At 44.1% G+C, this 26,004-nt stretch overlaps 1 protein-coding gene across 2 annotated transcripts in view; it reads left to right on the forward strand.

Annotated features, from left to right (window-relative positions):
• LOC148012344 (CDPK-related kinase 5-like) overlaps positions 1–22,414 on the forward strand; it is a 40,064-nt gene extending 17,650 nt beyond the window's left edge. Inside the window, exons 3-11 of one of the 2 annotated variants that reach the window (XM_087669809.1) lie at positions 3,613–3,654; positions 3,744–3,852; positions 4,013–4,091; positions 4,216–4,512; positions 4,607–4,713; positions 5,730–5,837; positions 5,943–6,005; positions 21,390–21,557; positions 21,708–22,414. In XM_087669809.1, the coding sequence (XP_087525935.1) occupies positions 3,613–3,654; positions 3,744–3,852; positions 4,013–4,091; positions 4,216–4,512; positions 4,607–4,713; positions 5,730–5,837; positions 5,943–6,005; positions 21,390–21,557; positions 21,708–21,848 (1,114 nt within the window). In that variant the 3' untranslated portion in view covers positions 21,849–22,414. Of the gene's footprint in view, positions 1–3,612; positions 3,655–3,743; positions 3,853–4,012; positions 4,092–4,215; positions 4,513–4,606; positions 4,714–5,729; positions 5,838–5,931; positions 6,006–21,389; positions 21,558–21,707 lie in introns of those variants that run through there. The other variant, XR_015689168.1, reaches the window with a different exon arrangement.
• Positions 22,415–26,004: the final 3,590 nt, after the last annotated feature.

Here is a 26,004-nt window from a genome sequence, read left to right on the forward strand (position 1 = left end):
GCAGCCTTTGAGAGTCAAATACTAGCAAACACAGCCACAAAAGATTGGATCTAATGCATTTAGGTAGTGAGGAGAGAGAGAGACAAAAAACGTAGGTACCTGAGGAGAGAGAAAAATCGGGCAGCAACTCGAGGCTGAAGGGGGCTGTGCCAGGAGTGTAGGCCACAATTAGAGAAGAGAGAAACTCAGCAAATGCAAAATCTGGATGATGGCAACAGCTCTAGGAGGTGACGTTAGCAATAAAGGCAGCTCCAGAGGACCTGGCAATAGCTCTAAGGTGATGGCAACAACCAACAGGTAGAGACAAAGGTTGGAATCAAGCACCATATGCTGTCTCTTTTGATTGGGAATGTGTTGGATTTATTCATCCAATAATTGTTTGCTTGTTGCAGTTTACTTGTAAATCATGGAATTGACCACCCATTTTGTCAAGGTTGGTCATAGTAGTTTAGTTTGATATTTGATTCAGTCAACGAGAGATCGAGTTGTCTTGTGAGGTCTTGTAAGAGATATACACTCGCACACTCTTGTACATATTCTACTCTCAGTTTTCAATATTAAGCCCATGCTTTTGTTGCTGCATATATACTACTCTCCCCGCGAAGATATGCTTTGCAGTGAGGAAACATAGAAAGTATGACCATGATTGAAACACAGACTTGGGCAGTGACGCGGAAAACTCAAACCTTAAACACAGAAACTCAAAACTCAAACACAAACAAAGAAGAAAGAAAACTTTGTAGAATCAATGTTGTAAATGAAAGAGAGAATGTACAGAATACTCAAGGGTAGAGCTGTCCAACAGCTAGTGGCTCTCGTGGGAGTGGGTTGAGGAAGGTGTTGATGTGTGTCGTTCATTGGAGACGGATCTCGAGTGCTACAACCACCAGTCAGAGATGTCAGAGTGTGAGGAACTACAAAATGCTGATTACCAGGGTAGTAGGTGAAACCGGCCTTTGGAAGCGCAAAGGGCAATAAATCACATTTTAGGAAACACTTAATTAATTCAGCAAGAAAACTTCACAAACAAGTGGAGCTAGAGTGCTAAGTGCTTTTGCACCACACATTGATGTTTGCTGGTCCCAAAGCTTGACATGCCTTTCTATATTTCTTTCGATTACTGAAATATGCTCGAAATTGGTTACAAATGGTTGTATTTCAGCAAAATTTTTGCAACATAATTTCAACATAATTTTTTGTTGTTGTCCATACTCTGTCTATGTTGTAAGCTCATTCTATGTTTGAAATCTGCAAAGCAAGAAAGAAAAGTGGTTGCTTCCAAACTTGGGTTGCCCTAGATAAGAGAGAAGAAACGGCAAATAGCCAAGATAAGCTTTTTAAACGAGTAACCAATTGCTCCTTAATCATACCACGTCATTGATTAAGGGCTAATTAATGACTTAGTCATTAATTATCAGTGAGCTACTCATTGTGCGAAACTTTAGCCTAGGGCCTGCTTAATAACTTAAATGTCCTAAGTGAGCTATTTATTGGGTGAAACTTTCAATGTAACTCAATTCTAAGGGTGCAAAATTTCCATTTAATGAAAGTTTATGCTGCACCTTGTTCCTTTAGCCTTGGTCATGTGCCACATGGCTTGCACAATTGTCCACCTTATACTCCTGTGTCAAATCCTTCATTGCCGATACAATGGTCACCATGCCAAAAGCTAGGGGCACCAAAATTAAAGGTTGTTTTAATTATAAATCTTTGTAAGGTTTAATTAAATTATTGGGTTCATTTCTCATTTTGGTGACCGTAGGGGATCCAAGTGATAGCATAGGAAATGAAAGATGATGTGGCTGACCACACCACTTGCAAAAACGCAGGCTGATTTAGTCACTAGATGGAGATAAACCTGTAGCCAAGTTTGAAGCTGAAAACGCAAGGTGATCTGGGTGTCAATCATGAGGAAATTGACAAGTGACAGCTGATAGTTGAAAGCGCAGTTGTACAAGGCCTCCAAGCAGCAAGGTGATAGCAGAGATGGAGATGCTAGGTGTCGGAGAGGACATTGCTGCAGGCAATAGGGGTTGGGCAGTAGAGGGACGATGGCTGAAATCTACACGTGGGAGTGAGAAACTTGCACACAAGTATGGGGTTGAATTGTGGGTAGCGTGTCTATTTATAGATGTGGAAGGATCCTCCCAAATTAGGGTTTTGCATGTAGGTTAAAACTCTCTAGAGGTGCTCATTTAATGAAACTTTTGGTAATTTGTTGTGGTGCTGTTTTCAAGAGCTAATCAGTAAGTAATGAATTTTTAGCTCGATGTGCCCCCCACCCCCCCAACCCACCCTCGGGGGGGAGGGGGGGGGGGGACCCCACCCACAAATGTTTCATCTTTTGTCTCAACCTGTGCATCCGCTACCATATTGCTGCACTTTGAAACCATATAGGGTCTATACGGTTTGGATGGATGGAATTTTTTTTAAAACCATTGGAGCTCCGAAAAAGTGTCATCCCGCCCATTTTTTGGCCATTTTATGACTATTTTTTGGCAGTTCTTCCTCGCACTCATCGCCTATCCCTCATGCTCCCTCCTCTAGCTATCACTATAAGCTTCAAGCTCTACCTTTTCCTCTTCTTCTAGCTCTACTTGTACCTCTCTTACCACCTCCTCTTCCTTTACCTCTTCTCTCCCTTCCCTTTTGTCAGCTTCTCTCTCTACCCTTCTGTTCATCAGATTTCTCTACCTCCCTTCTGATCCCCTACTCTAGCTCTACCTCCATGTCCTCTTTCGTTACCTCTATTTGGAACCCAAATTTATCTTTGGCATTATTTACCTTGTCATGCTATTAAGGTTTTGTATCATGGGTTATCATATTGAAAGCATTATGTTTAATGTTTGTATTTAATAGGTTAATGTATTTCTTAGTGACTCTATGAAACTCCGTAATTTATTCTATTAAAGTTTTTTTTATATGTTCAATACCATACTAAGTCCATGTACTAGACATTCGTATCAAGTAGGTGCCTTTCTTTCCACATCCTCTTCCTCTATCTTTTCCCTCTCTTCACTTCATCTCTCTCTTTCTCTCTCTCTCTCTCTCTCTCTCTCTCTCTCTACCTCTTCATCTACCTCCTTTCTCATCCCCTACCTTGAGTTCTACCTTCATGTCCTCTTCCTTCACATCCTCTATTTGGAACTTATCATGTTGAAAGCATTAAGTTTAATGTTTGTATTTAGTAGGTTAACCATTATTTGTTGTGTATTTTGAAGTGACCATATGAAATATTGTATTTTATTTGACAAATATTTTTGTATGTTCAGTACCATACTAAGTCCACATATGAGACACATCATATGAATATACTTGACTACCTTGCATATCAGGCCTAGAAGGGTGTGTTGTAGCTCGGGAGTCCATTGAAACCGTGAAACACATTTACCAGGTGTGAAATGTGAGATGTCTCTTGTCTGCAGTCAAAACGTTGGTATGAAGTGATGACTTTGCTTAGATGTTATTGCAATGGATGATCCCTTGTAGTTCAAAAATTTACACATGAGTTCAGGTGTTGACTTAACCAAGTTTATAGTTCACAAAACTGTACACTAGTTTTAGAGGCTCTATGCTCTCTTATGCTGAGTTTGTGCCTCTCTCTTCTTACAGACTTTGCGAGGGTGGAGAGCTGTTGGATCGCATTCTCTCACGGTAAAAGAAATCTATTTCAGTATCTTTTTTGTGTACAGTAACTCTATTTAAGCTTTACTTTTCTGAAAAACTCTTCTCATTGTTGGCAGGGGCGGAAGATACTCTGAGGAGGATGCAAAAGTTATTGTGGTTCAAATTTTGAACATAGTATCCTTCTGCCACTTGCAAGGTGTTGTTCATCGGGATCTGAAGCCAGAGGTTAGTAAATCATTGCTTGTAAGTTGTGGTTTAAGTTCTTAGATGTCTGAATGATGCATGTGTGTTGTTCACGACATGTGAACTGTTTGGTGGAAAGCTTTTTATTATCATTGGTCCTACTTCCTATGGCCTTAAGTAGAGGATGCCATTTTGCAAACAGAATTTTCTTTTCACAACGAAGGATGAAGCTGCACCAATGAAGGCTATCGATTTCGGTCTGTCGGATTTTGTCAAGCCAGGTTGTTGTGCTACAGTTTTCTTCTTTGTGCTTTTGGCATCCATTACACTGCTGTAATGTTACTTTTCTTATAAGCTGTTTTTATGGATTTTAACAGCTTGATGTGTTTTGGGAATATTTTGTAGAGGAGAGACTTAATGACATCGTGGGAAGTGCCTACTATGTTGCACCTGAAGTTCTTCATCGATCATACAGCACAGAGGCTGATGTTTGGAGCATTGGAGTTATTACTTATATTCTTCTTTGTGGAAGTCGGCCTTTTTGGGCTCGCACTGAGTCGGGGATATTTCGGGCGGTGATCCGTGCTGATCCCAGTTTTGATGAGATGCCTTGGCCAACTATCTCTGCAGAAGCTAAGGATTTTGTCAAGCGGCTGTTGTGCAAAGATTTACGCAAGAGGATGACAGCTGCTCAGGCTTTAAGTAAGCCAAAGCATTGAAGAGTTAGACTTTTCTTCAATCTTCTGTCCTGTGTATTTTAGCACAATTTTTTAAGATAGGGATTTTGTTGAAGCAGCACACCCCTGGCTTCGTGGAGATAATAAGATTCCTTTGGATATATTGGTTTACAAGTTGGTGAAAGCTTATCTCCGATCGTCACCTTTGAAACGAGCAGCTTTAAAGGTATCCTTAGACCTCAAATAGGGTCAATTTTTTTCTGAATGTTCGCTCTTTTTATTTGTAAACAGTCCAACACATCAGGGTTTACAATTTGTGAGTTGCTGGAAGTTGACGAAATATGCAAACAGCTGCTTGTACTCATATCTATAAATGCGAGTTGGTATTATGTACATAGTTTGTGCCATGGGCTTAGGGAAGAAGTCTAACATGGTTGAAGTCAGGGCTCCAGTTGTACATAATGACTTTTAGAGCACTATGCAATTGTACTGGTATAGTAGGCATAATGGTGGGTTTTAGTATGCATGGTGACACCTATTTTCAAAGAGGGTCAGATAATAGTTTGGACGTTGGAAATTGGCATTGGGCAGGGAACATGCTCCACAGTCACCTTGTGTAAATATACTACAAAGGGGTCTTATGTCAATATGGTTGGTCTTCAGGTGCTCTTTGTGAGAGAAGTGGGCTGACAAGGTGCAGAAAATATGAACTTCTGAAATAAAAATGGATCCTCAGACAAAGGAATTGAACAAAGAGAATGACAATGATTGAATAGTTACGACCTATACACTAGTTAGGAAGGTCATGTCGTCAAACAAAGGTGTGGTACTTGGACTTTGCATCCATTGTTCCCCTGTACAAAAGCTTGCTTTCAGAGACCTTGAAATGAGCAACGAATCACTAGTACAGTAAGGTCTGAAAGAAGTTAATCTGAAATAGCATGGTTGGATGATATATATTGTGGTGTTGTGACCCAATTTTTCAGTGCCAGCATTGGCTTGGAGGTGATGTGGAAAGTGGTTTTTTTGAGATGGTGGTAAGCAATTTGAGTTAGGGTTTGGTGGGTAGATGTCATCCACTATGGGTTCCTTTGCTTGCACATTTTGCTTAGACTTGTGTCACACTACTTGTATGTTTGTTTGCTTTGTTAGGAAGATCTGGCTTTTCATTGCCAAACCTAGATTGTTTCATGTTATTGTACTTTTAACACAGCAGTACTGTCATTTTGGTACACTACACAGGCTTTGTCCAGGACTCTTACAGAAGATGAGTTGGTTTATCTTCGTGCCCAGTATACCCTGCTAGAACCTAATAAGGATGGGCGTGTCACTCTTGAGAACTTCCGACAGGTGGGTGCGCCTGATTTTCTTTGTATTTCATGCATGATGCATGTGTGAGGGAGATTTTTAATCTAGTTAATAACAACAATTTCAAGCTTTATAGATGATGTGCAGGCTTTGCTGAGAAATGCAACTGAGGCTATGAAGGAGGCCAGGGTGATGGAAATTTTGAACTCGGTATGTTGGCACGATATGATTTTTTATCATGTATTGTGCATTGATGTATCATGCATGTGTTTTCTGAGGGTAACAGAGTCAGGCTCTCTTCATATGGGAGCACTGTTTTGGTTGCTAAGTTGATGAATCTTGCGCTTTGTTTTTCAAGGTCCTGGTCCACTTCTTAGGTGCCTGTATGTTTGTTCTGAACTCTTGTGATCACATGTATTTGATGCTTCATTGCATCAAGCAGGCACTGGCACTGTCAGCAACAACTGCTTGACTGCCAAGTTTATTGAAATGTTTTAATGTGAGAGAGAGAGAGAGAGAGAGAGAGAGAGAGAGAGAGAGAGGTTCACTGTTCTTACAGTCTCTGCAACAATCCTGCATACCCATATTGTATAATTGTGCTCTCCTTGACTTCAGATCTTGAAGGTCAAAGTGGAATTTGAGAGGGAGCATTGCGTGATCCTTTTCTAGAAGTGCTGATTCAACTTTCATGGAAAGCTAGCATGTTCAATAAAAGATCTGGGCTGATGCTCACAAGTATCTCATGGAAAACCTCGTTATTGTAAACGTTACCTGATATTGCTAGTGGTAACTTGTAGAGCAAATAATCAGAAATCAGATAGCTAAGTAGAGACACAAACTTTGAGGATAACTTCTGAAGTCCTCTATTGACTGATTCTGAGGGGTGAGAAGTTGCACACTCTGAAATCTTTATTCAGTAGAATGCTGAGTGAAGTTAAAATGGAGTCTTCATCTCGGGCAGATGTGCCTCAAAGGCTCTTGTTAAAATCAGAATGCGGCTCCACCTTCACTTGCGTTTTTCAGTCTGGAGGCCTTTTCCTTGCCTGGTGCCATCATTTGCAGCTTGGCATCAACATCCTAGCCTCTAGCGATAGTCTCCATCACCAAGCATTAGTGATTTCATCACTCCTCTATCGTAGGGGTTGTCAGAACGTGTGTTTTGCAGTTTCGCTCCTCCTCCATCACTTTGTGTCACTCGTTTGTCACAGGGGTTGTTGGGACCTGCGTTTTTCAGTCTGGAGGCCTTTTCCTTGCCTGGTGCCATCATTTGCAACTTGGCATCAACATCCTAGCCTCTAGCGATAGTCTCCATCACCAAGCATTAGTGATTTCATCACTCGTCTATCGTAGGGGTTTTTAGAACGTGTGTTTTGCAGCTTCGCTCCTCCTCCATCACTTTGCTTCACTCGTCTGTCGTAGGGGTTGTTGGGACCTGTGTTTTTGCAGCTCGGCTCATCCTCCATCATTTGGTGTCATCATTATCCACTTGGTATATACATTTGGGCTGCTCTCCTTGCGTTTGACAGCTCCAACACTCTAGGATTTGCGTTTTGTTGCCTAGGTCACTCCCCCGCATTAGAGGATTGTGGTTTGCTCCCTTAGTAGCTGGTGACCATATTCCACATCTCCGATGGTATTAGAGGATTGTGGTCCACTTCCTCGACAATTGTCTTTCACCTTTCAGTGATTACTTTGATAGCCTACTCCTTGGAGGATTGCGTTTTACTCCCTTCACTGTGCAGATTTCCACGATTGTTGCCGCCTAATTCAGATAGGAAAATGCGGTTATCTTTTTAGCTTTGGCTCTGCTATATTAGCTTTTCTTCTTATAGCATGATTCAATGCATTATCACCGTGTTTTTATTGTGTTTTTGAGTTTCTCCTCTCTCTCAGTATTTGCCATACACACTCTGTGTTACTTCCTGCAAACCCTACTCTCTCTTTGCATTATCACTTATTTTGGCATGGTATCGGAGTATACCTATTATTTTGACATGGTATCAAAGGGCAGGAGCTTAGAGAGCTAAAAATCTTGTTCATCAGAGAAGGCACAGACAGGTTGCAGGTTCAGTATCATCTGCTGATTTTCCCTTTCATTCCCGCTGCATCACTAGGAGATAGAATACCCTTTTTTTCCTCTCTCACCTACCCTTTCTTTTACAGGTTGACGCTTAGGTGCTATGACTTCTCCACAAGCAGATGGATAGACCATTGGGTGCTTCTCTTTTGGCGTCATCGGAATCCCCACCGATGCTTGTCGCCATGGATCTTTGCTTTCTACCCTGCCGAAGTATATACATCTACCCCCAAGCACTCATTGTGCTCCCTCTCTTCTAGGCCACGGAGTTTATTCTGCATCGACTCCCAATTTTTTATGCTCAAGGCAATAAGACACATCCAATGTGCACTAAGCCCTTTCAAGCCATTGGAGGATCGATTGGTACCACGACCTCCTTGTGACTGCTGCAATGCATTACAGAGGTTTCTTCTGCTTCTTCTAGGGTTTCAGGTATGCCACCTTGATAACTTGTAGTTCTCTAGTCTGCTCCCCCGTGAGACAGTGATTGTTGGATACTGTCACCTCGGCAATCCACTTCTTCGAGAGACAGCGGTTGTTTAACCCCTTCTAATACTTTGGCTCCATTGAGAGATAGTGACTATTGCCCACCCTTGGCTGAGCTTGAGCTTCCCTATTCCCCCATCCTTGACTACCCAAGTTCGAGAAGCCACCTTTGGGAGTTCTTCGATATCTTCGATACCTTAGATACCTTCTTTGACACGACCGATGGCGCTTTCTTTATTATCAAATGATTCGGATTTCGTGATCCGTAAATTTTGGATTCCCTCTCTCTAGTAGAGGGGGATCCAAAGGGGGCTATACTCTCTTTGCCCTGAGAAGGGGCTTCTACTTGTATGGCTTTAGAGGGGGCCCTTGCACCTGCATCCTCAAGGGGGGTACCTATTCATTGTGAAATTTGTCACCCACCATTTACTCTTTTGGGATGGTTGTCTTCAGACAATCATTCTCTTATTGATACCCAGGATCTTCAGGTACCACCTAGATTGGGGCCTTGGAGGTTCGGTCGCGACTTGGTGACGAGACCTTCAAATTCCTTCTAGCATGGAGTTAGTGGCTTCTTTCCTGAGGTGGAGTCAAGTTCTACAGTTCATCCCGTCTACTATTCATTACTACATGTTATCTTTTAGGTGGCAATCTTGGATCTCTGAGATTCTCTACATTATCATCGTCTCTCTCTTCGCTCCTCTTTTTTCATCCCTTTTTGGGCTTGAGAGGGGATATTGAGAAACTTCTTCAGTTTACACACTTCATTTAGGGTTTTGTATTGATAGTTCCAAAAAGGGCTTGCGTCCACACTCTGGCCACTTTTCCAATGGGTGGCCACACGATGCTGTGCCACCCTAGACATCTTATGCTTATAAATAAGCAATCACTTCATTCATTCCACCACATTCTCTTCAGTCATTATTTGCCACCTTCTTCGATTACCACCACCATTTCCCTTCTCTCACCAGCCCCTTCCATTGCCCTCACATCCCTTTAGGACATTGCGGTTCATGGTTCGTGATTGCCTTCACCCTTTCTTTTTTGCTTCAAGTGCCTTGTTCCATCATCAGGCATTGCGTTTGGAGTATCTTCTACATGGTGTCACCATCATTTGCTTGGCTACATTACTCTCCTCCTTGAGGCTCCATCGTCACTTGCGTTTTTTTAGTTTGGAGACCTTCTCCTTGCCAAGCGTCATCATTTGCAACTTGGTGTCAACATCCTAGCCTTTGGTGATAGTCTCCATCATTGGCCGTTAGTGATTTCATCACTTGTCTATCATAGGGGCTATTGGAACCTGCGTTTTTGCAGCTGGCTCCTCCTCCATCACTTGGTGTCACTTGTTTGTCACAAGGGTTGCTGGGACCCGCGTTTTTGCAGACCGACTCATGGTCCATCTTCTGGTGTCATCATTATCCATGTGGTGTTAGCATTTGGGCTGCTCTTCTTGCACCTGACAGCTCCAACACTCTGGAATTTGCGTTTTGTTGCCTAGGTCACTCTCGGCTTCAGAGGTTTGCGCTTCGCTCCCTCAGTAGCTGGCGATCATCTTCCACATCTCCGATGGTATCAGAGGACTACATTCCACTCCCTCGACTATTGTCTTTCACCTTTAGTGATTACTTCAATGGCCCATTGCTTGGAGGATTGCGTTTCGCTCCCTTCACTTGTGTAAATTCCCACAGGTATTGCCACTTGATTCAAACAAGATAGTGCGATTATCTTTTGAGTTTCGGATTTGCTATATTAGCTTTTCTTCTCATAGTATGATTTAGTGCATCATCACTGTGTTCTTATTGTGTTTTTGAGTTTCTCTTCTCTCTCAATGTTTGACATATACACTCTGTGTTACTCTTTGCAAACCCTATTGTCTGTGTATTGTCGCTTATTTTGACATGGTATCGGAGCATACCTATTATTTTGATATGGTATCAGAGTATACTTGTTATTCTAATAGCTCCATCCTCCTTTCATGTCATCAAGAAGGTGTTTTTCCTCTTCACCATCATTGACATACTATCTCATCCCAATCAAATTTACCCAGTTTCATGGAATGGTCATCGATCATTCATCATTAAGCATGTCATGAAGCCATAGGCTTAGTCCTGTTCAAAGTAATAAAATTGCAAGGATTGAAAACCTCAAATTTCTCCCCTGAATAAAGGAGAAGGCAGCATTTACATGGCTGTATTGTCCTCTCTTATCTCTTTTCTTTCCCCATGCTTTTGACTTCATCTGCTACTTCTTTGATGGGCACTATTGACCTTGGTGGATACTATTACATTTTGCACTTGCCTTGTGGATTATGCCCTCAACAATGTGCTTTTGGCTATTTGCTCATAAGGCATTCAAATTCTTGATGAGCTCATTCAAAAGATCTCGAGTCAACATCATGTGCTTTCAATTTTTAGTTCCTGGCACCCTATTTCCTCCTCTCCCTCCCTTTCCCTTCTTACGCTGCTTCTTCCTATTCTTATAACTCCAGTAGCAACAGTAGGACCATCTCCACCACTATCACCATCACCATTAGTACCACCACCTCCTTGTCCTCTTCCTCCTCCTAATTTTAGTTTTTGCTTTTGTTTTGCAAATAAAGTGTGGCTAATTATATTACTTAAGAAAAAGCATGAATACAAAGAAATGCTCATGCTCAACAGACTAGCTGGAGCTGATGATGAGTCACAAATATATCAAGTGTACAAGCCTCTCAAGGCAGTCTAGGGGGAATGGGGGCACGAAGCCATGGAGAGGGGGTGTATCGCTATCGGGGGTTGCTTGTCTACATCATGAAGAACAGGTCTTGACTGCCCCAAGTGCGCATGAAGTGAGAACGGAGCTCCTGATGAGCTCGAGACTTGCCTTGCACCTAGTCCCGTCAGTTGCGGAGGGAATGGATGATGGAGGTCCAGAGCCCTGCCAAAATCTCTTGTATTGAAAGTCTCTCCTTGCCGAAAACCTCTTGACGCCGTGCCTTCCAGATGTGCCATCCAATAAGACTCCCTACGATCTCCCATACCTCAGAGCTGTCTGTTGTGGCCTCTACTACCTGGCGGATGGGTAGAGCCTCCAAGCCAACCACTGCGCACGACCCAACCTCAATGATGAACTGCGCATGACCCAACCTCAATGATGAAGATCGTGTCTTGTATCCCAGCCTCATACAAAAGGTGATGGCCTTGGCTTACTGCCTGCTAGCAGAAAGCACCCCATGAGATGCATCTAAGGTTGGGTGCTATACGGTGGAGAATGCGGCATGCTCCTCACCAAACGAGCTGCATTGCCTCACACGACCAAAGGCAGTGCTTTGAAGTTTTCCGAGTCTGCTGTGGGTAGCGTTTACAATCTCCATCCTTTTGCATTTGGGTTAACCAGCTCCCCACCGTCAGGCCTCCATGTGCCAACAACCATAAGAAATATGATACCCTCCTCAACCTCCAGCTATCCCATAGGCGGCGCTCAGAAATCTGCCAGAAAGCATTCGTGATGCCGTGCTCTGCCTAGTACTTGCTACGTGAGGGCGCCCAGTCCATGTTCTCCTGCATCAGGACGTGTTTGCCAATCTCTGCTGTGTACTCCAGGAACCTTGGTGGCTTCTTGGTCACTATAGTGGCTAGCCATAGCCACTCTCCAAGGTTCCACTCCAACACATCAAGTGGCTTGCTCTCCCATATCCAAAGGCGCCACTCCTGGAACTCCTCTAAGAACACATAAGGGTCCAGACGCCATGTCTTTCCCTGAAGGCCACCACCTGAATCCTCCTCCACGGAAGGACAACTATCTCCTCATCCTGCTGCCCTCTCTCAAGGGTGAAGAAAGTCCCATGTGGAGCGCCGCTCTACATGCCATCTCTAGGGGGATACCTGTTGGTGAAAACTTAGTGGCCCATACCTCACCAAGCTCTATCAGCTCTGTTAACGAGGGGGTCAAGCCACCCTTGGGGTATTGCAGCGTCAATCTCCCTCGTTCTCAACTCAGATTCTCTCTGGCGACTTGATGCCCGCTGCAACACCTCCTGGTTCACCATTCTGTACATTTCCCGCCACGTCCTGATGGTACAAGCTAGGCTGGCCTCCCAACCAGCCCACTGAATGTGGGGGCGCTTGCCAATCTATATCCCCTCCCGATCTCTAAACTTGGGGTTCCAAATCACTGGCTGGCGGTCTGTCTCCTCCTAGCAACCTGGGGGGCTTTGAATAAGGGCCTTACGGAGGCCCTGCCACACACGAAGTAGGTTGTGGAGGAAAGAGGATTAGGGGGGCGTGATTTGGGCCGTCGTGAAGATCCATCTCAAGGACAGTCTCCAATTACTACCAAGCCTCGGCCTGCACTCCCCTGGAGACCCTCTTGCAATAGGAACTTCCATGTTTGCCCTTTTGGTGTGAGACTGAGGACTACTAGCTTGCCCGAAAGGGCCAGACTTTGATACTTTGGGTTTATGATCCCAAGCCCTCCCTTTGACGGGTGCCGGATGATGGCCGCCCACGCCACCTTGGCTTGGGAGTCCTTGGAACCGTTGGACTTGGCCCAAAGAAAATTCTGCACTTGGCGGGGAAGCTGAACTACACGGGACGAGGAAAAGCACCGACACGAGGCAATGTACCAGGCCATTGCTAGGAGGATCTGGTTAACCACCAAGGCTCGACCCGTTAAGGAAAAGTGAGCAATACTCAAGTAAGTCAGCTTTCACCGAATAGAGTTGAGGATTGGAAGAAATTGTTGGGTAGGAGTGATGTCGAGTCCCACTTGGAACCCTAAGTAACCGACAGTTTGTGCCCTTTGCACACCCATCTAAATCCCAAGTGGACACTCCACTTTGTGCTAGAGTTTGGGTTGGTAAGGAAACCAACCGACTTTCGTCAGTTGATTTTCGCTCCCGCTGCAGTGCAAAACACCTCGAGAGCTAGTCTCACGCTCTCCAGCATCAACTCATCGTCCTCTATGTAGAGTGCTGTATCATGTGCATACTTTGAGTCTAGTAGCTCCGTCTTCTCTCTCATTGGTAGTTGGAGGCCACATAATCCGCTCACGTGACCTAAGGAAGTAAGACATCGCCTTTGGAAAGAGTAGGAACAGATATGGGGACAGAGGGCAGCCCTGCTGGACTGATCTCTGTAGCTGAAACTCCTTCCCTCGCCTGCCACCTATGAGAACCTTGCTGGTAGCCGATTTGTAAAGTGCAGAGACCTTACGGTTCCATGTGTGGGGAAAGCCCAACCTCACCATGGTGCCCTTTGATCGGTCTGCACTGGGATAGCGCCAATTGGTCTCCCTCTTTGGGAAGGAGATTGATAAGACATGTCGATAGACTTCCTAGCATCCGTCCTGAATTGAAGATCTCCTGGAAGGCTAGCAGTAGGGGGTTCTCCACCACCTCCCAATAGGTAGTGAAGAAGGCCTTGGTAAGGCCATCCTCTCTAGGGCATTTCTACCTGTCGTGTGCATGGAAAGTCTTCTCTAGTTCCTTCTCTGTGAAGGGGTCTAGAAGGGAGTGTCCCATCTCCTTTGTGGTGAGGGACGGGATGTGATCCTAGACTTGCTGTCTGTATCGACATCCTCTGGCTGAGACTGTCTCCTGTTGGAAAAGGTGTGTAGTAATTAGTGGCAATCTCCATCACCTTATCTGGGCTAGAGTGAATCCTCCCATACTGATCCCGGAGGTTGCGTATCTGCTCTCCTGAGGTACGGGATTGATGCACTTGGAAGAACTCCTTGTATATCGTGTCCCCCTTCTGCACCCAAAAGGATGTTGAGGTGTGGAATGAAAACTCCGAGCACTTGTCCTCTAGGCTAGTGAGGGCCGCTTGTGCGTGTACCTGCCGTGCGTGGAGGATGGGATCCTCTGGTGCCTCCTATAGGAGTCTTTGTGTGGCTGCTAGGTCTCATTGGAGTGCTCTCGTTGGCTTAGACTGTCTCCTGTTGGAAAAGGTGTGTAGTAACCAGTCGCAATCTCCATCACCTTATCTGGGCTAGAGTGAATCCTCCCATACTGATCTCGGAGGTTGCGTATTTGCTCTCTTTAGGTGCGGGATTGATGCACTTGGAAGAACTCCTTGTATATCGTGTCCCCCTTCCGCACCCAAAAGGATGCTGAGGTGCGGAATGAAAACTTCGAGCGCTTGTCCTCTAGGCTAGTGAGGGCCGCTTGTGCGTGCACCTCCCGTGCGTGGAGGATGGGATCCTTTGGTGCCTCCTATAGGAGTCTTTGTGTGGCTGCTAGGTCTCACTGGAGTGCTCTCTCCTCCTCCCAGATCTGCTGCTGGCATGTAGGGTTGCCTCCTGGCAGATACTGCTCGACTCGGCTAGGGCCTCTGCAATCTCCTCTTCGATCTAGTCCCTCTTGCCCCACTCCCCAGTCCAAATCTACTCAATCTGTCTCTTCACCTTCTCCCTCTTGTAGGTCGAGTTAGGGATCCGATAGGATCGTGTGTCTAGGGCAGAGGTTGGGTCATCAAGTGTCAGGAGAACCGAGCAGTGATCATACAAAGTGGTGTCTAGGGCAGAGGTTGGGTCATCAAGTGTCAGGAGAACCGAGCAGTGATCATACAAAGTGGTGTTTGCCAACTGCCCTACTTGGCCTCTGCGAGAGCACCTCCACTCTCCCATATAAAACTTGTCTAGCCACTCCAGCAAAACTCTGCCTAGACGCATGTATCCCCAAGAGAAGTCCAGTGGCCTCTCCCTCCTGTGGAAAGCAGGGTCTCTCCAAGCATCGCCTGCTCCTATTGTCAGTAGGAAGACCTTCCATGCCTCCTGCTCCTCCCTAGCCATGCCTTGGTAGTTTTTGCCACTGCCTTGTTGGTCCTCGAAGGTCTCCAGGCTGTTGAAATCTCCTCCAATAATCTAGGAGTCCACCTCTAGGAGTCGTGTTGCGATTTCCACTCAAAACCTGCTATGTGCCCTAACCTCAATAGGGGCATAGATATTGAGGACTCCAAGGCACGAGTCCCCAATGTCTAATGTGATCCATAGAATCCTCCTTGTCACAATTGTCTTGTGGTCTCGTACGCAGGCGGTGCGGCTCGGGCCAATAGAGGTGCGTATGCCTCCACTCTTGCCGTGGGCATCGATGATATGCTCTCAGTAAGTGTGTGAATTGCTTGGGAGTACCTTCCCTACACGTTTGGCTTGGGTGGGAGGGAGCTTGTGCTCTTGCAGAAGTAGGACGTCGATCTGTTCGGCGAGGGTAGGCTGCAGCTCCTACCGAACAATCAACTTCCTGGAACCACTTGTCCCACTGTAGTGGAGGTTGTTCACATTCCAGGATGCAAGATGTAAACTCAAAGGGAAACCGGCGACTGACCGAACAAGCATTTGTTCAGTGCGGAAGCTGTTGACAAAGAAGAAGAGCTATGGGGCATGCGGATACACTTTGTTGCAGGCCTGGAGGGTGGACTCCATTTCCCCATGGTAGCCCTTGGCCGGACCATGGGGGTGATAGATGCACCTGGTGGTACCGCCAAAGCATCTATCAGCCAGGTTGAGAGGCATGACTCTATACACTGGTAGAAACGAGCCCCCTGTGCCAAGGGCCACTCGATCACATCCATTAGAGCCTTCAACTGCGGAGGGGCTCGAAAGATAATACTCAGATGTGGGACCTCAATCCCAGTCCACCAATTTATGACCATCATGCAACCTAGTCACTGCTAGGAGAAGAGTGCTAATCCTACCTCCTTCTCTATTTGTGTCATCGTCCAGTCTCCTGTATGAGAGGTCTGAAGGAAGAACACATAATTTAGTCCATCCGGTGGTGCTAGTAGATGTACCTTGCTGCTCCTTGACTTGCGTACCACGAAGATTCCCACCTCTAGAGGTAGTGGGAATTCTCCGCGCTTCGTAACTCTCAGGTAAGACCATGGATCATTGCGAAAAAACTCCTGTGATAGCTGTTGTGTCTGTCTTAGGAAAGTGTGATGGGCGGCATGGGTAGATGAGCTGGTGGTTGTTGTGTGGGGGGGGGGGGGGGGACTAGGCTGTTGGTGAGTGGAGGATGTCGGCGTATGGGGCTCCTCACCTCCTATGGGGGGGTCACTTGTACTGGGTGGGGATCAGGGGAACTTATCGGTGGGGAGGGGGAGGATCGAGGGGTGGTAGGGTGGTTAGCAGCACAAGGCAGGTTGGGGGGGGGGGGGGGGACTGGTGGCTCTAGAGGGGGGGTTGTGGGCTAGAGTGGGGGGGGGGGGGGGGTCATGGGGGGGGGGGTGTGGGGGATGTGGGCCCTCGGGTGTGGGGGCATGTGGTCCTGCTAGGTGGGACGGGGGGGGGGGGGGGGAACACTTGCCCTCCTGCTACTGTGGCTGTGTCTGAGGGGTTGACTGTGGCCCCCCCGGCCGTTTGCCTCTCTGTCATCTTTGGACCCGTGTAAAGCCGTCCATGTCCACACCTCTGGGCTTGTCAGCAAAGCCGCCTTGGCTCCGAAGCATGTTCAATTTGCTACCTGATGCCCAAAGTCATGGCAATGCAGGCACTACCCTGGTTGCCTGGTCACAATAACCTATTGCTTGAAGGAGTGTCCACTTGCCTCAATCTCTAGAAACTGTGGTATATTCTTCGTCTCTTTCACTGCCACACGTACCTTGGGGACTATTGTGGCTGTCATTGCGTCCGCGAAGGAAGTGGGAAGGACAGTGCCGAAGAGTCGTCCAAAGTCCTCCACTAACTGGCGACACTCTACCGCCAGTCCAAGGAAGAGTAGGGTGACCAGATGTCTAAGGAACCTGTTGTGGAGCACGAATGCCTCCATTGTGAAACCATTGTACTAGGGAACCATGTAGATGACCCCCTTCGTGGAAGCATAGGGTGAACTGGCCACAAGAGGACGACGTGCAAGGTGTTTGACTGGGGGGACACTCGCAGAATGCACCGGTGTCTGACCAGAGGTTTTCATTGCGCATCCCTACTGAGAACCTACCAATCACACTGCTGTACTGCCGGAGGGGGGATTGTTGCTGCAAATGGAGGGAGCAATTTGGGGGGGGGGGGAGGGGGGCGATGGCGAGGAAGGGGGGGGAACTGTTTTCTGACGGCGATAGAGGCTCCGGGCGCCACGGATGACAGCATGGGGGGCCTGTAGGCAGGTGGCTGCATGGTGAAGGAGACGGGGGACAGCACGGGGGAGATGCCAGGGTGGGGGGGTGACCAGGTGTGGGGGAGCAGCAGGGCAGAGGGGTTGACCAGACGTGGGGGGAGCGCGGGGGGAGGCAGTGCGATGGAGCGGGGAGATGGTGGGAGGGAGAGGTGCAGTGCATTGCGTGGAGGGGCAGGCAGGAGGAACGGGGTGTCTGGTTTCTCCATTTGAGCATGTCATTGGGGATTTCGTCATTGTTCCTGCACTTGAGGACGCACCTTAGATTGAAGTTTCTAATGACTTATTCAGGTCATAGTGATGCAAATACCCATATAATCTCACACTTGGTAACAAATGTCTGAAAGGCTCAAGAATACGAGGCAGCAGCGGCTGACAGGCAATGGAGTGAGTGATCTTCCAAGAATTGAGAGGGTTAATTGTGCTGGCTTAAGATTCAATAGTAGCAATTGAAGCAAGCAGTTCAGGGAGTTCTTTTTAAAGGAAGCTGCAAAATATGGGGTTTCTATAATGTGAAGTAGCTCTGTGATGCTACCTACCAATTGGAGTTCTGGGCAGTTTGGAAGATGCTTTCATGTTAATTATCTTGGAAAGTAGCATGGTCCTTTGTCAGGTCTATCAAGAAGCGATGGGACTTCAGACAATGCTGGGAGAGTGTTACATTCTTGGACATATAGAAGGGGCACCTGCAGCCATATATGCATTTCATTTGATCTGTACAGAATGGATATGGATAGTACATTCTGTATGCAAACTGCACAATCAGCCTATTTCACAGAAATGGCCTCTGTAGGGTTGAAAACCGACCTTTTCTTTACCACCTTTTTAGCCATTTTAAGGCTGTTTCAGGGGGATGTGAGAAGGTTGAACCTTTGCTACTTTCAGCCCTCTTTTAAGCAAGCCCTCTTATGGACTTGCCACTCCATCTTCTTAAGCTCTCAAGTAAGTCTTCTCATGCACTTGCTACTCACCTCCTCAAGTTCTTAAGTGCTTACCTCTACCTCTATTGCTAGAATCTACTGCTACCTCTACCTGCAGAGTCTATGTCTATGTCTACCTCTACCTCTGGCCCTACCCCTACCTCTACCTTGGTCCTCTTCATCTACCCCTTTTTCAAAGAAATGTATAATGCGTGTGACCTTCATATTTAGGTCTTTTTGGTGATTGCATGAAGAACTGTATTTTATTCTCCAAATACTTGTGTATGTCCCATATTGTTCTAGTATGCTTTTAACACCTTGTAAGACTCGTACACTGTTTACCATGCCTGCATTGTCGGTGGCTGACCATATGTTGAGTAATGACTCGGTGCAAATGTGCCTTAAACATTAGGGTGGTTGATGACTGAACGAGTTCTATAGAAAAGGACTCGGGAGCTCATCTGTGCCAATCATGTGGGTGGCCATCCTAGATGTCCAAGGATGTGACAGAGAGTAACCCAACTACCCTTTAGCACAACCACTGATGTGTGTGAGACTCACAATAATGTGCTATGAACGCATGATGAATTTAAAGCACTCTTAGTAGCAGCTCTCTTTTTTGTGGATGATGGGCAGTTGGATTGGCATTAACTCTGGTGGCCTCATATTTCACTGCTGGTATGTGTCCACTGTAGAAGACTTAAAAGTTCAAAGCTGAGCTGGGATTCATAGCAGATTTGAAGGAGAAGCTCTCGACTTTGCTTTGTTAGTGTCAAGAATTCTGGTGAAGAGCTCCCTGATATCTTGTTTTGGTTGGTTCAAGGCGAGTTCTGTGTGTGATGGGTGTCTTGGGGGGATCTCAGTGCCCACCTTAGTGCTGTGCCTTTAGTGATGGATGGAGGTTTGGGGCCGGGGCTGTCCACCATATTTTTGTCTTGTTTCTATTTTTCTGATCCTTCTTCTGTTTTGGTTGATTACGTGTGATTGAGAGAATCAAATATCTATTACCGGTTGTATCACAGGTTAGGCTTCTCCTTCCCAGAAGAAAGTGATTTAAAAGGGGACAGATAATTGCTAGAACTCCAAAGTTTTTGGAGAAGCAAAGAAACCTGAGTTTAGGTCTGGACTAAACCCTATGGCATAGAGTTATCTCTATTTATGAAGTCTCATGACAAAACACCTTGACACATGGAGTCAGCACTTTTGTGAGATACAAGATAGTAGGTGGATTGCGAAGATAATGTTCTCACAAGTTATGAAAAGGAAATTCAAGTTTGAAATTGGCCTTTCTTAAACAAAGGGGAGAAAGATAACCATGCTTTTGATATATCATATCAAATACTTGTCATGTAATCGTGCAAGCCATAGAGATAACTGTACTCCTACATGTTTAGAGATGATGAAAATTGTTTGAATATCCTCTTTGATTACAAGTCACTTGTGTTGATGGCCTCCATCACTCAAATGTTTTTTTCTAAGATGCAGTGGACATTGTTGAAAAATACTCTTCGATTTCAAGTCACTTCTGTTGATGAGGCTGTTACTTGTATGTTCTTCTAAATAAAATGTGGGTCTTAAGATTTTGTAGTTCAATATTGTGTTATGGCTTGAAGGATCTGTGCCATTTCATAAGCAATCATGAACGAGTTCCACTCAAGTAATGCTTATGGTCATTGGACACTGGTAGATGTGTGACTCAACATAGTTCTAGAGTGATGAGCCATTAGTATGAGATCCTAAAGTACGTTGAAAGCTTCTTGAAGGAACACATCTTTTTTTTTTGGGGGGGGGGGGGGGCGTCAAAGAAGACTTTTCAAGCCTTTGTTTTTTGACTCTGGTTGCGGAATAAGTAATCTATCATGATTATAAGGAAATGAAAGGATTTAAATTCAGGTAAGGTTACAGAGCTTGTGGTCCTGAAAGGGACAGACCTGGCTTTAAGAGATGAATTACAGATCCTGATGGAATTAATCACAGTTACAAACTTATAACCTGTTGCATACTATGTACCAGGCAGTTGTTTGGATGATGGGGTACTTTCTGAACTGGATAAGCGCTTGATGCTTGAGTTCTATACTGGGCATTAATCATTTAGACTTAAAGACAGCTTATTTTCAAGTCACAGCTGTAGGCAGTTTTTCTCTTTGGAGGCTATCAATGCCTCTCTGTATATTATCTTTTCCAACTGCACCTGCAAGCTGCAGTCCAATATGGTTTGTACATCAACGGACTGTAGATTCAAGTTTTTTTGTGGAGCTAATCTTTGGGACTACTGAATGAGGTGCCAAATGCATGCATGATCTTTTTGATTTTTGATTTTTTGAGTTGGGTGTGAGGCCCAGCAACAACATTCTACTTGTTACTATGCCTCACAAAGGCTAAACTCGAAGGGATCAAAACCTTTTGGTACGTCTTCTGGGGGTCTACCCAGAGGGAAGCGACTTCTTATCTCCTAAGGAAGTTGCAAAAGGTGCATTGGGGTGGCTATAATGCATGCATGGTAGTTAGTAGTGTTAAAGATGTGGACGATGAAAGAAATTTTGCTAGTGTAGCACTGCAGCCCAAATGTGAGGCATGGGAGTTATTAATGACAGGAAATTCATTATGGATCCACTGCGATGATGAATGGTGATTCCTGCCCCTAAGTTAGTGAGATTTGCACAATGGTCGGCTCTTTGCACCGATACTTCTGACAACATCCCCTTTTCTTGCGAAACGTCAACCTTATGGATGGCTAGCATGATACCTCCTCATCTGAGGCTTAGGGCTGAATTCATATTACTAACTGTAGCTGGACAAGGAAGGGCATATTGAAGGTATCCCATATTGAAGGATCCCCATATGAATATAATAGCTAACTTCAAAAGAGGGAAATATCTCGTGTGTATTCCCTCACTTAGGTCGTGCATGATGTCTTTGGTTGCTCAGTCATCATGGTTATTTTGAAAAACTACCTATATATACAGATTTTGTGTGCGCTTTCAAAATTGTTTTCTAATTGCAGCTCATATTAATGAAAACAGATGGATGCACTCGCTTTTAAGAAGCTGGACTTTCAAGAATTCTGTGCAGCTGCAATCAGTGTACACCAGCTTGAAGCACTAGAACACTGGGAGCAGTATGCCAGGACTGCTTATGAATATTTTGAAAGAGATGGCAATCGAGTGGTCAATGTTGAAGAGTTAGCCCGAGTAAGTCAACTGCATCATTGAGCCGTTGGACTTGGATTGTCTTTTTAATAATCAGAGCATATCTCTGGTCTGTCTGGTACTTGGGGCCAGCCTGCAAGCTGCATGGATACTAACAGCATCTGTTCTCTGATTTTCAACTTTTTATGACAGGAGGTAGGACTGTCACCAACAGTTCCTGCTCATGTTGTTTTCCATGATTGGGTCAGGCATATGGATGGAAAGTTGAGCTTTACGGGCTTTGCAAAGCTACTACATGGGGTAACACCACGGACCAGCACAAGGCCGCAGTAGAGTTCAAGCACTTGTTGTACAGCCTTTTCCCTCCATGAAATCTGGCAGCTGTCTGTGGAGGATTGTATTGTAATCCCTAATTTATTAGGAGCATTTATTTGGTGCTGCAATGTGGTTGAAGTTGGGCTTGAGATTCTACCAAGCTTGTTCAACTCAGCACTGTAAGCAAGCTCTATCGAGTTTTAAAGATGCTTCTTATCTTGTGCAAAGAGTTGCTTAAAGCATTATTGCATATGGTGTTAAATGATTCTCAAGTATGTTCGTCCAAAGGGATCTCAAACGACAGACAGGCTGCCAATTCTTTGATTGTAATTTTTATGAGATGCTTTTTCGATGTGCTCTGCAGTTGCAGACCTTCATGTACAAGTGATAAATGGGATCGCTGGTGTTTTGTCCTAATTGATGCTCAATACATTATACCTAAGCCATAGTAAGTCACTGTGTTTGCTTGCCTTTTGGGCTCCACAGTGCGACCATTCACAAAGGATACATTCCTGATTTTGGTCTTCAGACAATTTTATGCTGACGTATAATTCTATGCAACTGACTGTTAACAAGCATCCTTGTTATTATCTAAATTGGTCCTCATGATATCCAATTTGATTTCAAGAAAGTTGTCATAAATATTGTTGTTACTTTTAGTCACCCTAATGCAGAGGCAACAATGATTTCAGGACTCAGTCCTATACATTCTTAATGAGGATAGGAACTAAAGAGTGGTGGCGGATATTCCTTACAACAAACTGACCTTGACTTTGATAACAGTGTTTGTCAGTAGTCAAGGACACCTGCAATTGGAATGATGTTTGTAACTAGGCCTTTGGCTACCATGACAGTGGTCTTGATAACTTCATCCATGAGGGTGAAGGGGTTCTGAATTTTGGTTTCATGACGGTTGACACTGAAGACAGCTGTGTGGGGTAGATTAGCATGAGTTAGGTTTTTTTCCAGGTCTCAAATGACAGATACTTATATTAGGCGAAGCTCCATTATGGATGGATGGATGGATGAACATTCAGTATGCCAACCCCATAATTAAGACAGCCATGCATTTGGTGAATGCCCTGCCGTTCTTGTCATGCAGGCTAGTGTTTGCCGGTCTACCACTTGACTTGTTTTGAGGCCCTAGCGCAAGTTCTCATTCAAGCAGCTAGTTTCTACTCACCTATGACTTGGATTCTTGACAAGTTTTCTCATCTAGTTAGTCTGTTTTGTCTATCTAGACTTTTTTCTTTTATTCATTTTAGTTTGGGGTCCATGCTTTACACTTCAAAGTCCAATTCTAACTTGGCTTTTGACTTTTATGTCTTTGCATCTCGAGCATTGCAAGTGTATTCTTGAGTGGTTGCATTGCTGGATCATGACACCTTGAGGGAGGTTGTCCATTGAGTTGCTCCTTGCACAGCTTCTCCCTTTGCCTTTGCCTTAGACTTGGGGACTTGCGTCTCATGGTTCATTTGCCATGGTGCCTTGTTTATATCACCAAGTGCTTTGGTTGTAATTTCTTGGCCACTTTCCAGGATCTATCTTACTGACATATTGGTTAGTGTAGTTTCTCTTTGCACGAGGTGTGGACTTGGTGCATGACACCTTGACCTATGCTCTCCTTAGATGTCATTTGCCTTAGTTTCTTTGTCTTAGATGAGTGGTTTGGGTAGCTTGCCTTTACTTAGGTGTGGTCTCATTGCATCTCATTTGTAGTTATTCTTGAGGGTATTCTTTGCTTGATGGATATGCTTGAGGAGTAGCTCCATGTAAGTGTCTCTGAGCTAGTGACAAAGCTTGGGTTTCTCTTTGAATGAGGTATCCCCTCATAGCTTGGCACATTAAGGTTAGCTTCATGTCACGGTTAGGATTGTCTCTAAACCATTAGCTTGTTGCTCTCCTAATGAGCTAGACTATGTGATGGGCTCTGATACCAAGTGTTACAGATCTTGATTAGACTTTTAAGTCATTTAAGAAAAGGCATGGAATAGGCACACATTGAGAAGGGACATTGTGTAAATAATGAGTCCTTATATTATTCAATAGAAAGGTACAACACATAATGTAGACCTTTGGGCTACATGCTTGTTATGCTGGACACAGTTGAGTTCACTATAGAATATGGACATTACTTATTTTATGTAGTAACCTTGTAGGGGGAGGGGAAAGAAGTGTTTTGGTGGGGGTTTGGGGCCAACGTAGAGAGAGTTTTGGGGGGGGGGGGGGGGGGGGGGTCTTTATTGAGGGATGACACATGAATTCACATGCAATTTGTGAGCGTTTGAAGGTAAGTACTTAAGAAGGTTTGAAAGGTTGTATGTTTAGAATTAGTTCAATGCTTAAAATTCTCTAGTATGAATCACGTGTCAAATTCCTTTGATTAATCATCATTATTTAAATACTAGGAACATTTAAAATATGCTAACTTAGAGGGAGGCGCATTCTACGTGTCTTTAAAATTTGATTGGTGCCCTTGCATTGAAAACATAGTAATGGCTACATTTGCACATTGGTTTGTTTCGTAATAAATTTTGCAAATCCTTGAATGATTATTGTGTGTATTAAAGACTTATTATGTGGTTTAAGTCCATCTTATACCCTCAAGAGTCATAGTTGGTCATGATGCATAGTTTTTAAGAATGCTTAAAATAACACGGTGCCCTTGCATTGAAAACATCATTCTGGCTACATTTGCACATTGGTTTGTTTAGTAATAAATTTTGCAAATCCTTGAATGATTATTGTGGGTATTAAAGGCTTCTTATGTGGTTTAGGTCCATCTTATACCCTCAAGAGTCATAGTTGGCCATGATGCCTTGAATGTTTCTAAGAATGCTTAAAATAACCCATATAAAGTTTACTAGATATTCATCACATTTGGTCCCCTCTTCATTTGATAGGCATTATATCATAAATTTGCAAGTTTAGGTGAGGATAATTGTGTGAAATCAATTTGGATGATAGATTGAGGGTCTTCTTGATAATGACATGGAATACTTGAATCAAGTGGCAATGGTCTCCTTACATAGGTTGATTTAGAAAAGAATGGACTTTTAGTTATTTGACATAAGAGGATAAATGGGTATTTTGGGAATTTTGTAAATGGAGGGGTGAATTAGGACTTTCCTCAAACTAGAGGGACATGTTAGTACCACAACTTGAAAATTTCGATGTTAAACTACTAATTTTTTAAAAACTTGTTTATATTCGAGAGATTCATCTAGTTGCAATTAGAGGTTTTTTGCGATATCTTTTATTTAATAAGCAAATCATAGAGAGTTAAGATGTAGTTCTACTCAACCAAATGACTATCATGGCCACATCTGCTTGATTTTGCATGATCGCACTAAAATGATATCTATATTTGATCGTTCTCTTGACTCAAAGCCTTGTGGGTTATTTCTACTTGGAGTGTTTCTTTTGTTAAGTGGTCGCACTTAAAATCTCATATTTGAAATAATTGTTACATGCTTTGAAACACTTTTATGTTTGTAAAATGTAAAAGCAACTCATGAATTTATTAGACTTAATAATGCTGATAAAGGCACAACAAAGTAGTATTAATTGTTGAAGATAACTATTGATCCTTATCATGTAAAGAGAATGCCATTCATATGTAAAAGCTTTGCTTGAGAGTCCATTCATCACTATATTATGTCATACTTATTGTGGAATTCAAGCAAAATTTCATAATGATTCTATTTAGTGAATTGTGCATGAATTTTCTTGCATTAATAAATTGCCAAAATTTAGGGTGCTTGCCATGCACTTCAAATTAAAATAAATAGATGAATGTATAAACCTTACTAGTTTTAGGTTGCTTGATAGCTTTTACAAATATGCATAAAAAACATGTAGCTTTGTATATAAATAGCTTAAGACAACAAATATGAGTATGCATAGTGGAACAAGCACATTTGCAAACACGTATGATTTTTTTGAGATAAACACAAAACACACCTTAAAGCTTCTTCTAAAAGCTTTGGGGTTGGTGATAGGTTCCCTTGATATTTGGCAATTGAGGTGATTGGATAAATAGGTAACTCTTTTTGAATCAATAGTAGCTAGACTATCTAGGACATCTTTTTTTTTTTTTTTTTTTTGGGTGGAGATTTTATGAGTACGCTACCATGCAGTAGCACCCCACGTGGGTAGACAAACCTTCTAAGTA

This window comes from Lygodium microphyllum, chromosome 27, assembly GCF_053477565.2.
Source record: "Lygodium microphyllum isolate KBCC chromosome 27, Lygodium_microphyllum_v1.1.10, whole genome shotgun sequence".
NCBI lineage: Eukaryota > Viridiplantae > Streptophyta > Polypodiopsida > Schizaeales > Lygodiaceae > Lygodium > Lygodium microphyllum.